We start from the raw sequence: 14718 nt of genomic DNA on the forward strand, positions 1-14718 counted from the left end.
AAATGGACTTTAATTCAATTATCCTCACAAGTATTTCTACTTATGTTTCCACAACCTGAAAACCACAGTCAAGTCACTTCTCTCCCTAAAATCAAATACACCTTTTACCTTATTTCTTCCAGCAATCCTATCCAAATTAAGTTAGTTAAGGCTAATGATAATCATAAAATAAAACTGCATTCTCTCCATTCTATGGCCTCCAATACTATTTCATGAACTTATCAAGTCCACTAGTTATTCTTGTAACTAGTTGTTGTTTGGTTATAATTCGGGCATGAGTGGAGGTGGGGGAGCATCTATTACAAACCATAACAATAATATCTACATCATTAAGGCAGTGAATGCTATAGGTAACTACACATTTTTGTATTTATAATAAAATCTTAAATTTAATGAAAAAGGACATCATATAAATTCATAAAATGTGGGTAACTAAAAGGTATGGGAAAAATATTACACATTACAGTAAAACCGCTTCATGTTCACTGAATAATCGTAAGGAAAACAAATATACAAAATTCTTTACATTCAGTTCTTCCTCTTTAGTGGCCACCTGAATAAGTCCAGTTTCAAGTAATTCTTCTACAGTCTTCAACTTCTCATCTTTTTCTTGAATGCTGAAATTATAAATTTAAAACACATGTATGAACTATTTTGCAAAGAAAACAATATGATTTCTAAATAAATATTTTACATGGATCAACTCCTATGCCCATTTTTCCTTCTAAACTTTCAATTCTAGAAAGGTTTCTAAGGATCTTTGGTCATGGTCCAAGGGTAGTCCCTCTTTACCAAAAACTAAACTGTATTCAAGTAATGCATGCTCACATGCTAGCCTAAACAAGTAAATCATGGCCACACATGACACCCACAAACTTAATGTAATTCCAAATCAATCAATAGTACACCACTCTCTTCCATTATGAAGTACAAAGAGAATTTTAAGAATTTAGATTAATATAGTTAATAATTCTGCTATCTCACACTTGGTAGAAATGAGTCATTAAAATATTTTTAAAAAATTTAATCTCTTACCATCTTTCCATTTGTTCCAAAACATCTTTATTAGGCTAAAATAAAATCACCAAAAAAGAAAAAAAAAAAAAAGATTAATTTTACCAAGTCTGCATGAGGTAAAACTACTTCAGAAATAGAATTCTATTAGTATTAATTAGATCCAAAATTTAGGAAGATGATCCATGTTTGAAGACTGCTAATAGTTAAAGAATTACTGAATTCAGAAAACACAAGACAGGGGCGTCCCTGATGGTGCAGTGGTTAAGAATCTGCCTGCCAATGCAGGGGACACGGGTTGAGCCCTGGTCCGTGAAGACCCCATATGCCGTGGAGCAACTAACTGTGGCCGTGTGCCACAACTACTGAGCCCACGTGCCTAGAGCCCGTGCTCTGCAACGAGAAGCCACCGCAATAAGAAGCCCGCACACTGCAACAAAGAGTAGCCCCCGAATGCCACAACTAGAGAAAGTCTGTGTGCAGCAATGAAGACCCAACGCAGGCAAAAATTTAAAAAAATAAAATAAATAAATTTATAAAAAAAGAAAAGAAAACACAGGACAGAAAAGATGAGGCTACACACAAGACACAGAAAAAGATGAAGTATAAAATGGGCTGGCAAAAATGAACTAGTCCCTTGTAAGTTTTTAATTACTATAAAAGAAATATTAAGGATAAGCAGAGAATTTGCTCCTCCTTTACATTAATTCTTCAAATCTAAAATTCCAAGGCTCTAAGGCCTTGCAGGCCAAGAAGGAGGCTTTGTTCCTTTTTTTTTTTTTAAAAAGTAACATATAAGGCAAGTGCACAAATCCTGTGTACAATTCAATGAATTTTTAACATGTAGATTTCACATAACCAACACCTAAGCCAATATACAGAATGTTTTAAAATTGATTGTAGGTACTTCCCTGGTGGCGCAGTGATTAAGAATCCACCTGCTAATGCAGGGGACACTGGTTCAATCCCTGGTCCAAGAAGATCCCACATGCCACAGAGCAACTAAACCTGCGAGCCACAACTACTGAGCCCGCGTGCCACAACTACTGAAGCCCACGCACCTAGAGCCTGTGCTCTGCAATGAGAGAAGCCACGGCAATGAGAAGCCTGCACACCGCAAAGAAGAGTAGCCCCCACTCACTGCAACTAAACAAAAGCCCATGCGCAGCAACGAAGACCCAATGCAGCCAAAAATAGTTAAATAAATAAATTTATAAGAGTAAAAAATAAAATAAAACTGATTGTGAAGAGCAGAAGCAACACAAGAACGTATTCTCCTTGCTACATTAAAACATGACATGTGAGCTGATCCCAACCATTCACCCATCCTTCTAGCATCCCGCCCATACACTTTACAAAGTCCTCAGTGTTATATTTACTATGTGTCCAGAAGCAAGGTTTCCCCCTCAGCATTCCTAGGTCTTCAGGCAGCTAAGCAACCTGACAAAACAGGTTTGGGGTCTTTTTCCCTTCAACATTCTCTTCTACCCATACCATTCCCTACCTGCTTTCTCCTAATTTTGTTGGTTTCATAATTTTTTTTCCAATTTTATTACAACAATTTTTCACAAATACTATTAATTTTTCCATTACCAAATCCAAGTCATAAGATTCCACTTTCAACGTATTTCTAAAAATTAACCCCCTTTTCTTCAGTGTCTTAGGTTAGATCCTCAGCTTTACTCATCTTAAATATCACAATACCCTAATTCTTCTCCCTGTCTCTAGAGTTCATAAGGACTATACCGTGAGAGGTACAGAACTTCCGAATGGGAAAAAAAAACTTTCCTACCATCAGAAAGGACATAAGAGCTGTCAAAAGTACATTAAATCATGTTTATAAATTGTGAAAAATAAATCATGCAGTAAGTTTATAAATCTTTCATCAAGATGGCTTTCGTCCATTTTTTTTAATAAATTTTTTAATTGTATTATTTTATTTTATTTATTTTGGCCTTGTTAGGTCTTCATTGCTGTGCGCATGCTTTTTCTCTGATTGTGGCAAGTGGGGGCTACTCTTCATTGGGTGCGCAGGCTTCTCACCGCAGTGGCTTCTCTCGTTGTGGAGCACAGGCTGTAGGCGCATGGGCTTCAGTAGTTGTGGCACGTGGGCTCAGTAGTTGTGGCTCATGGGCTCTAGAGTGCAGGCTCAGTAGTTGTGGTGCACGGGCTTAGCTGGTCCGTGGCACGTGGGATCTTCCTGGACCAGGGCTTGAACCCGTGTCCCCTGCATTGGCAGGCGGATTCTTAACCACTGCACCACCAGGGAAGTCCTGTCCATCTTTATTTTTGATGCATGTCCCACATAAAAACAATACAAAGTAGGTGACTATGTATGGTGATAGACATTAACTAGACTTACTGTGATCATTTCACAGTAACACAAATATAGAATCATTATGTTGCACACTTGAAATTAACATGTCAATTGTATCTCAATTTTTTAAAAAAGACAACACTATTAAGTCCTAGTTATATGCAGCTTGATCATTTAGTTGTATTACACCTTTAGTACTGCATACTTCACTACCACATAAATTCAAACACCTCATGGTTACCAGAATGATCCAACTAAAATACTAGACAAAATGCTGATTCATTCTTTCAACATCCTTCAGTAGCATACCACATTCTAGATCAAGCTCATGGTCCTTACACAGCCTACAAAGTCCTTCATGATTAGGCCCTAGCAAATCTTTCTCTTCCCCTTAATACCTCATACTTTGCACTTCCACAATATGCCAATATGCTCTGAATATGCCAATTTGGCCACACTACCATGACTTTTAACACTGTATCCCCTCAGTTTGGATTGCCCCATAGCTGTCAGCAAATTCTTGGCTATTTTTCAAAATCAGGTTTAGCTGTCCCCTCTCTGTGGCACCTTTTACTCTCCTTCAGATAGAATTATCTCTTCCTCTAAACCTGTACACACAGTTTAAAATTTTTTCAAAGAAAGAATTTTATTCATCACACTTTTTCTGCGTGTACACCTAATTCCACACTAAACCACATTCTTGGGGCAAGAACCAAGTCTCATTCATCTCTGTAGCCTTAGCATTGCAGCATAGTACCTAGCATACTCTCCATTAGTAAAAATTTAATGGACTCAATATCCTTTAACAAGGTTACAGTTTAACAAGTACTCTTGGTCAATTGCTCACTGAATGTTCAATTGCATGAAATCGACCCAACTTAGTTATCTATCCAATATTTTACCTTTATACATTATTAATCTAATCCAATCCAATTTTCTCCTCCGTGGATGACTTTCAAAACTACATCATACAACAATGAATTATTCTGCAATAAAACAGAACCAGGCTGCAGGGCAAAAGAAAAAAAACTTCCTACTGCTACAGTTTTCGCTTAATAATCTTTATCTTTGAATCTTAAAAAACTACTAGTAAAAAGTCATGCTGTTCCTTTGCTAAAAAGTCAAGATGCTCAAAAGAAAATAAGACACCTCAGGACCTTCCCCCACAAAAAGTATTATTTTATTCTGAAGAAATGAGATCTTAGTAACTGATTTATTTCTTTGATCTATCCATAGGCCTACATCCAAATGGAGTCTTCTCTTCTCTAGTATATAAACAGGTTACCTTACCTGATATTTGCTGTCTTTCTGCTTCCTACACCTAAAGAAACAACAAAAACTTGGCACCATTATTGGTTTGTGCTTCAATAAGCTCAATTTTTTCCTCCAGGATAAAAATCCATGGAGCAAAGAGACAGAATTTTTTTTACATAACTAAACTGTTCATCTCTCAACTGTCACTTGGAATTCTGACTGCTGGGTAGGAAGGGGTTAAAGAAAGGTGGAAATGGAAGAAATTCAAATTATGCTAATCTTTCTCTCTTCCTTCACTAGCAGTGGCAATAAAAATGACCAGAGGAGGGCTTCCCTGGTGGCGCAGTGGTTGAGAGTCTGCCTGCCGATGCAGCGCGGTTTGTGCCCTGGTCCAGGAGGGTCCCACATGCCGCGGAGCAGCTGGGCCCGTGAGCCATGGCCGCTGAGCCTGCGTGTCCGGAGCCTGTGCTCCACAGCAGGAGACGCCACAACAGTGAGACGCCCGCGTACCACACACAAAAAAAATAAAGACCAGAGGAAAAACCAAAGAGCTGGTTCTCTGGTCTGCTAAGATCAGAGAGAGAAGTCACAATGACAACCAAAAACATAACATCACAGTCATATGCTTTCTAGACTATTTAAAACAAAACAAAAAAAAAGCTTTCGGAACAAGGAGGAAAAATTCTAAGAATTACCGAAGAGCAAATCTTAAAAGATGAGTTTCTCCTCTTATCAAATAATTCTTTTAAATAAATTTTAAAATGTGGCTATGAAATTATGTTCTGTGGACTGTTCTTCATAAAACTATTCTTCATAAAAAAAGAATCCATCTCACGCTAAAAGTTATGTTAACAGAATATTTAAAAATACACAGAAGCTTTATAGTAGACAGAAGGCTGATTCAGTAAGAAAGAAATTAAAACAACAAGATCCTGTTGTATAACACAGGGAATTACACTCAATATCCTATAATACACCATAATGGAAAAGAATATGAGAAAGAATATATATATATATAAATCACTTTACTGTACACCAGAAACACAACTGTAAATCAACTATACTTCAATAAAAAAAAATTTTTTTAATAAAATACAATTCAACACCCCCCCCCCAAAATAAAGAAACTAGAGAAAACTAGGTAATTCTTAGGCTATCATGTTACCTTAAGGGGAAAAAAAAAAAATTAAGGCTAATGGTTTTACTCTTGTCTAATGATGAAGAATATCATTTTTAGTATACAATAGAAGTGAAAAGAAAAGATCCAGGTACTCTGTTTAAAACTAAGAATTACCATCATCTTTAATACTGCAATTCTAGGGTAGATTCAGAAATTTCTAGGCATTTATTTTACCTCCCATGAAGTGAATTTTAGAAAGTTTAAAACTTTATATATTGAAATAGGTGTTCCAGAATCTCTGACAACCAACTCAAAAAAAGGACTACATTCTGCTTTTCTGGGTAAGAATTAACACAGCCAAAAAATATCTATCATATTTTATCTAATCCAAGTCACCAATGTTGCATCTCACAACTGGTAAAATGTTTACATAACACTAAAAATTAAAGATGCCTCCAATTAAACTGTAACCGGAGACTAAGATACATCCAGACTTCAGAGATAATAAACTGAGGAGAAAAAAATTCTTACAGTTGATGAAATATCTTATCTGTTAAAAGCTGTATAACAACAAAAGGAAATAGGAATAAGATTTAAGAATAAAACTTAAATATCATTTGAGCATTACACTGGCATGAAGTCATGTCCACACACTAAACATCATTTGTTCAGCATTTTCTCCTCTATTACCTTTAGTTTGAACGGGTAAAGCATATACAAAGTTTATGCAAAGCACTTAAATACCATATTTGTGGGGGAGGAAAACAAATAATGGATTAATTCTTGACAAGTAAACAGATGTTCACAAAATACTTCTAAAATACTTCCACAACATTTGGCACAGCTACTTACACCAATTCAATACCTGCACAGATGTGGATTTTAAAATAAAAAAGAAAGCATGCATCTGCTAAAGGAAGTGCTATATCATTTGCAATAACTTACACTTCAGCTTCTAATAAAATGTGTCAAAATTTAACAGTAGTAGAGAAACATGCCTTCATTTTAATGTGTCATATAATATGAAGTGTTTCTAGAATATTTTTAAAAACTGGAATTTGAAGAATTATTTAGAAGAGTATGAAGGCAACTCTTAGGAAGAGCCACAGAACAGACATCACCTGGGGCTCGAGTTTATGGAGCCATGCTTATTCAGGCTGCTACAGTTTTGATGGCTTGCTATAAATACAGAAAGAAGTATGATGGCAATAGAGGGTGGAGATGAGTTGGAAAAAAATATTCTAAAGGAAAGGAATTAAGGCTTAAGATGTCTGCTATATGCAAAGCACCAGGCTACTCAACTATACATAAACTCCCCAATTTAAATCTAACAAGCTGATAATGTAAATAAAATCTCAATGTAGGAGACCTGGAATGAGAGGTCTTAGAAAGGTTAAGCAATTTGATCAACATCACTGCTTTTAAGTGCTGGTAGTAGGTTTCAAACCCATTCTCTTTTTAAGAATCCACACTGCTTTACAGAAAAAAGTGAGGCTCCAAAAGTCTGACTATTATCCTGAGAGCCAAATGCATCAAAATGACTTAAAGAAATTATTTTTATGCATCCTATTAAACTTTTTTTTTTTTGGAAAATGCTATAAACAGCATTAGCTTCTTCTCAGGAAGAGAAATTAAATTTTCCTTAATTTAGAGACTTGATTAGCACAAGATGACTAGAAATGCAATTAAAAGACATATCTACACTTAAACAAAATTTCTAAAAATGAACGAGTTGATTACTACTTAAGAAGAATCAGACCTTGTTATCTATCGGATATTTCTAACTTATAATTCATGAAAAGCCTTACCTGTTCAGAAACAAGAGTCTGTAGCTTCTGAACTTCTAATTGTAATGCTTTCTTTTGGTCATTTAGAATCTAAAAGAAAGAATCTCAATTTACTGTTTTATTAAGAAAAGGTAACAAAGCAACCATCTGAATTTTTTTTTAAAATCAAAGCCATATTACTGTTAAGTACTTATAAAGTGACAGGTGAATTATATACTGACCTAAGAATGCAAATCTCATGAGGCTCCATTTTTCAGTTTCAATGAACATTATTTCCAGAGAACAGGAATACAGTAATAGTATAATGTACATATACAATGATCTATAAAAAGTTGTTTCTACTGAGCCCCCCAATTCAGTCATGTGGTTTATCCCAAACACTGTTAACACTGTGCTTAGAACCCTTACATGTGTATTTCAAAGAGTTTAGTCGTTTGTGCCAATGAATTCTGGGAAACCCTGCTTTCGTAAGTGAGTACTTACAGGATTCCTATTAAGCAAAAAAAAAAAAAAAATTAAAATTAAAAAAAAAAAAAAAGCAAATCTTATTGCATGCAGAGATGTACCCTGGCAATCAGAATGCTTTACAATAATCCTCAAGCTGTTTGGCCATGACCAGAAACTAGCACTACACCAACAATGGAGGCAAATAAAACCATCTCAAACTACCAAATGAAAACTGTAAAGAAAAGGTTGGGGCAAAACAAGTATCAAAAGTCTACTATAAAAACAGGTAAGTCAAAATAATCAAAGCAAAAAGTCTATGATAAAATTGTTCGTAGAAGTCCCCAAATAAACTATAGAAACACTGTTTCAGAGTGATCACATATAAAAAAGTAGTATTTCTACATTCACTTCAACTGAAAATTACACAAGTTTGTTCAAAGAAAGCTGAGTTGACAAGTTTAATTACACACCTTAAATTCTTCCATTTTGTTTGAAATTTCACATTGTAGCTGCTCTTCAAGCAGTCTTATTTTATCATCCTTAACGTGAATACTATGAGAAAAAAAAATACTTCATATATACAGAAAGCTTACATAAATTATGTGCACAACTATCAGCTATAAGCAGCAATGTCTTCTGTAATTACACTGGAATATAAATGTATGAATGGCCCATGTACAGCAATACTTTAATCACCTTTTTTGCATCTTCTCCAGTTCATGTGCAGCAGCAGCCTGTTAGAAATGAGAATTGTATCATTTCTCAGGAAGTACTCAAACCTATTCTTTTACTTATTTTTACATATTAAAGTTATATTTTTCATATATTTAGAGTAAATAGTTAAATCAACAGCATACATTACAGTAATATTTTTCGCTGTCCAGTATTTTGTACTTCTTACTGTTCAACTTTTATCCTAGTTTAAGGTATATCCTTTTCTGATTAAATGGCAGAAGGCTAAAACAAGTCAGCACATCATAAGTGTTATAACTGAGTTCTCTGATAAAGTGATCAATTTCTTGGATCAAACATTAATTTCAACATGAATATAGTAACATTTAGGTGAGTTGTGAGAGTCATGGTCAAACAGAAGAGGGTTTGGGGCTTCCCTGGTGGCGCAGTGGTTGGGAGTCCACCTGCTGATGCAGGGGACATGGGTTCGTGCCCCGGTCCGGGAAGATCCCACATGCCGCGGAGCGGCTGGGCCCATGAGCCATGGCCGCTGAGCCTGTGCTCCGCAAGGGGAGAGGCCACAACAGTGAGAGGCCCGCGTACCAGAAAAAAAAAAAAAAAAAACAGAAGAGAGTTTTAACAACACACCATGCAGCCAAACACAAGTAACCATTATGTTTACTATCTACATAAGTAAAACTAAGGTTTGCAATACCAATGAAAATAAGTGTCAACAAACTGTAATTCTAAGGTAAATGCTTAAAAGCAATAAAGATCTACCTGTTCATTTGCCAGGGCCTGTAATTTTTGCACTTCAGCTTTTAATAAGAAATTCATATTCTGTATATCCTAGAACAAGAAGGAAAAATAGTATTAGAAGTATTTAATATTAAATTTGAAGTTTTGTAATGTATCTCTTCTACCTAAGCAAAGGTCTCAAAGCAAAGGTCTCAAATTACAATTTCTTAAGTCAGAAAGAAAACCATCAACTTCTGTTATTTAACATATTTCCCAAATTATTATGAATAATAAATATGATGTGAGAAAAGGCCTTTGAACTTCTCTTAGAGGGCTAAAGAGGATTTTGTAGTTTAGAAAAGAGGTAAGACACTTTTCAAATGAATTCTATCTAGAGTATTTTCCAGTCTTCACAGACACTCATACTAATTACAAGATCAGGGTAATTCAATGACTATAAAATACTGTAGCCATTTATAAGAATTACTGTACCTTAAGTTCCTCCTCTTTACTTGCTAAGTGATCATGTTCATTTGCTAAAGAATCTTCAGTCTGTTTTATCTGCTTATCCTTTTCTGCAATCCTTTAACAGAAAATAGATTTGTACATTCAATAAACATTTAGAAGTCAAGTCACAAATCAAAGGATTAGAAGCCTCAAATACGGTCATCCTTACTTAAGTAGTTTTTCACATAACCATACCTTCCATTTCTACAGACCATATCAGTTTAGTAGTAACTGTCACAGGCATTACTACAACTCCCTAAAATACATACCCCTATTTTAAAACTTGAGGTCAAAGAAGTTAAGTAATTTAAGCTCACAAGCCTGGCAATCTGAAAAAAAGATTCCAGGTCTTCTGAGTTTAAGTGATCCATGTCTATGCAAATTATACAATACACACCAAAAAAAAGAACTTCATTTTGGGCATACCACCATATAGTTACATACAGAGTAGCTACAACTACTTATTAGACACAAAAACTAACTTCCACTAATCTCAAATCACAATAATCTCTTCCACATAACTGCTAAAGCCCAAAGGGAAAAAAGCTTCCCCAACTCTTTTTATGACAAAGACATAAAAACATAGAATACATAATGCTTAGGGGTAGAAGAGCAAAAGCTGCTCCAAATCTACTTGAGAGTATTTTTTGAACAAGTTAGAACGTAAAGTCAATCATAAGTGTAGAATCTAACAGCTATCAGTTAGTGGTGACTAAGCAATTTTAAGAGAAATATAGAAAGGCAGGCTTACACTTTATGTAACTCTTCTGCTAGAGCTGAAGCGGATGTCTAAGAAAGAGAAACAGTGTCAACATAAAAGCCCTTAAGAGAAAGTTTTAAAGTTGTACAATAATCATCACAATAAAGCTTTAAAAATTAAAAGAAATAAATGTATATAAAGTTAAGGAAGTATCTGGCTCATGATGAATGTTCACTAAATAACAGCTAATATTCTGAAAGTAAATTTGATCAATAACAGCCAGTATTAGGGAATTATACACATCATAAGACATTTTTAATAAAGTAAGTTGACAGGTCTGAAAACTATGTAACTGCCAAGCAACACATAAATAGGAAAAACAGCAGCAAAGGCTATTTTTCATTCATGTGCTTCTTTTCCTTAGTAACAATTTCCAATAATGAAATGATACCATTCAAGATTAAGATAACAAGTCGTTTGGTAATGCTCGTGTTTATCTTTACTTTTCAAAAGGTACTTATAGCATTCTCTAAATATTAAGTTTCTGATAAATTTTCTATAACTTAAGATCTCAATCCAATTTGAGTTAATAATTTACATACACACATACATCCATATACACACACCCTTTCCTATATTATATAATTCTTTCCCAATTAATTTTAGACTATAGTTTCTACAAAGAGAACAATTAGAAAAGAAAAAAATGGTTGCAACCTCAAAGTTTTGGGTTTTTCAACTTGCCTGAACGTTACAAACAACTTTTTAATGTTAAAACCACTTTTTGCACAGAAAATGACTTCTATTCTAAGCTATTACTTTTCCTACAAACAACTTTTAGAAGTTTAAAGTTGAAGAACTGAAACTGAAATTCACAGTATGCATATTATGGAAACAAGCTAAGTACTTGCAAGTTTCTTCTCTTCTTAATGTTATATTATTTATATTCTAAAGGCTATATATCTATATCTATCTATCTACCTATTTATCATGTTACATAAGAATGATGCCAAAGATTAACAGGTTTTACAATACCACCTAGAAAACTCTGGAAGGTTTCACACTCAAACTATACTGAATTATAAATTTAAAAATGATTCTTTGGCATATATAACCTGAGAGCTATGGTTAACATACTGCTAACACCTGAGGGTATACAAAGTTTTCCCTTATGGCTAGTCAATATTTAGTGAATACTTCTAAAACATAAACTATGATTCTTGACACCTGTTTTCTGACAGGATGGTAATCAACATTTTTTTCCTCCTAAAGTTAAAAACTCTCTAACCCACCTTCCCATTAGATTTGGATTTCTTCCGTAGTGTTTTCTTACAGCACTATACGTAATTATCAGAGTGCTTAGCACTTAGGATCATCCAGTTGATTCATTGACTAGTCACCCAACTACTAATCCAGTACGCAGCACTCAACAGGCACTCAGATTATTTACACAGCTAGGAAGCCATTAGTAATGACAAGCAATAAGAAAGCACCATTACCTGGGCTGCTATCTGGGAATGGAATTGTTGAATTTGAGCTTTTAAAGCCTCATTCTGCTCCAAAATATCCTTTCAAAAAGAGCAACCAAAAAGGAGAGGGAAAAGTGTTCTGTTAAATATACCAATGTATATGAACAAAATGAGTTACAGGTACATCTGTTTACCTTTAAAAAGGCACTCTTAGATTCCAAAAGGCGTCATTTTAAACAATGATTAGGCATTCTATTCTGAGAGCTAATTTACAAAGCAGAAATTAAGAATACATTGTACTGTTCCTAATCTAATGCAAAAAAGCATAAGACTGTGGGTAAAGGCATCTTTGAGCACATATTCAGATCATATTGTGACAACTGCTTGAAGATTAAATTAGAATTATTCATCCGCACTCCAGAATTAGGATAAGATAGGCTACCCTCTCTCTTCTACACAAGACACATCCAACCACTGCCCGTCTTTATTTTTTTTAAAGAGGGAAAATTAGATACCTGAACTTGCATTTGTAGAGACTCTTCTTTGTTCACCCTTTTTTGCTCCGATTCCATTAACTGCATTAGCCTTTGCTCCAACTGTTGTTTTGATACCAAGGTATCTGTAAGCTTACTATGCAGACTCTGTACTTCATTTTCTTTGGCCACAAATTTACTCTGTAAATCTAACAAAACATTGCATTTTATAAAGGTCTCTTCCTTGGCCTGGTTACTGCTACTCGTCGTTAGTGTAGGCACTGCCTCCTCTAGAATGCTCTCCTTGAATCTCTCCTCAGCTTCCTGCATATGGCTCCCTTGAGCAGTCTATGCTTACCTTTTTCACAGCACCTGCCACACTGTACTAATTCACTTCCTCTCCCAGAGAGTGAGCTTTTTGAGATCAGAGATTGCCTTTTCCCTATACCCAGAGCTGTACCCAAGGCTTGGCACAAAATACATAATCAATAAATGTGTTAAATGAATGGTACATGGATGTTTAAAACTCTTATATCATTTCTCGCAAGCATTCTTTATTTCCCCAAAGATGCTTTAGTAAGTTATTTAGTGAAAAAAATCAGAGGAAACCAAAGGTCTAAAGAGCCAAAACTCTGTATGATCTAGCCTTGTGTTTGGAACTATATTTTACTAGCTCTCCACCATTTTCATGGGAGGAAGGGGAGTAGTGGAAACATAGATAAAACACACTAATACAAGCTCCATTATTTCCTAAATGAATTCATCGAATTAAGAGTAAGTAGTGAAAGTTAGCATTTAAGTAGGCAGTTTTAAGTCAACTACTTGGGGACTTCCCTGGTGGTGCAGTGGTTAAGAATCGCCGGGGACACGGGTTCGATCCCTGGTCTGGGAAGATCCCACATGCCGTGGAGCAACTAAGCCCGTATGCCACAACTATTGAGCCCACGCACCACAGCTACCGAAGCCCGCGCGCCCTAGAGCCCGCACGCTCCAACTACTGAAGCCCGTGCACTCTAGGGCCCACGCACCACAACTACTGAGCCCGCATGCTGCGACTACTGAAGCCCGCACGCCTAGAGCCCGTGTTCCGCAACAAGAGAAGCCACCACAATGAGAAGCTCGCGCACCGCAATGAAGAGTAGCCCCGCTTGCTGCAACTAGAGAAAGCCTGCGTGCAGCAACGAAGACCCAACGCAGCCAAAAAAAATTAAGTCAACTACTTGGAATGGTAATGCTCTTGCTGTTTTTCTCTTCACAATATAGGAATGAGTCCTTCTTAGGAAAAAAAAAAATGAACAACTGATCAAGGAACCAGAGGGAATAACTACAGAAAGGGAACATGCACAGGTTCCCATTACCCTATTTATTGACTATAACTTAATGCCTCAGACAAAACTAGAGAGCTTATTTTTAAAACCCTAAGAAATGTTAAAGAAATAAAAGTACTATGAAAGTGTAAAAGCTATTTTTATTGACCTATAACCAAAATGCCAATTTACACTGTCTTCACATATGGAGAGGGGAGGAAGTTTTACCCAGAATTACATACTAAATTTAAATGAATACCATTTCCCCTTACCTTGCTGAGCTGCTTCATGCTCTGCTGTTCTCTTCCTGATATAGCTCTGGACTTCTTCCCACCTTCTCTCAGCTTCTTGCAGTTGAACCTGGAGAAAGGATAAGTCAGCACAAATACAGGATTCCAATTTAACGGAAAAAAAGCATCCTCTATCTTTACTGTTGTGACATAAAACTGCTTATTCCAACAACTAATCACTAGTCTCCTACATTTTAATAAGATAGGCAGATGTGCTCAGCCTGATAATATGCACAGATATTTTCAGCCACTGCAATTCTACCCTCCAATACACAGGATTTACAGATTGGAGATTATTTCAGAAACTCAATATCTGTGCTGGTGCATCAATATAGCTACTACTATGGATATACCTGATCCACTTTGCTCTGATCAGCTTTCCACTGATCTTCCTTCAGCTGACAGGCTTTCAAAAGGATAGTATCTTTATTGCTAAATTTCCGTGGGCACCTAAAATTCTTATTTTTAGGTATAGCACAACACTTCAATTATGACTATAATATTTAATGCCATTTATCTACTTATCCATATCCATAGAGCACAAACTTCCATATTTATAAATGCTACCAGCAAACACACCAGCAAGACAAATATTTACTGAAAGGAAGGACAACTATATCACT

At 35.6% G+C, this 14718-nt stretch overlaps 1 protein-coding gene across 5 annotated transcripts in view; it reads right to left on the minus strand.

Moving 5' to 3' along the window:
• The window catches only part of KTN1 (kinectin 1), a 118618-nt gene that overhangs the window by 35949 nt on the left and 67951 nt on the right, over positions 1 to 14718 (minus strand). For all 5 annotated transcript variants that reach the window (XM_082647631.1, XM_082647630.1, XM_082647629.1 and 2 more), the window contains 11 exons: positions 14078 to 14165; positions 12541 to 12707; positions 12056 to 12124; positions 10608 to 10645; positions 9842 to 9932; positions 9392 to 9460; positions 8636 to 8673; positions 8410 to 8491; positions 7514 to 7582; positions 1036 to 1070; positions 527 to 617 (listed from right to left, as the gene is read on the minus strand). In XM_082647631.1, coding sequence (XP_082503757.1) covers positions 527 to 617; positions 1036 to 1070; positions 7514 to 7582; positions 8410 to 8491; positions 8636 to 8673; positions 9392 to 9460; positions 9842 to 9932; positions 10608 to 10645; positions 12056 to 12124; positions 12541 to 12707; positions 14078 to 14165 — 837 coding nt within the window. The remainder of the gene's footprint in view (positions 1 to 526; positions 618 to 1035; positions 1071 to 7513; positions 7583 to 8409; positions 8492 to 8635; positions 8674 to 9391; positions 9461 to 9841; positions 9933 to 10607; positions 10646 to 12055; positions 12125 to 12540; positions 12708 to 14077; positions 14166 to 14718) is intronic.

The sequence above is a fragment of the Grampus griseus genome (assembly GCF_964374135.1).
Source record: "Grampus griseus genome assembly, chromosome: 2".
NCBI lineage: Eukaryota > Metazoa > Chordata > Mammalia > Artiodactyla > Delphinidae > Grampus > Grampus griseus.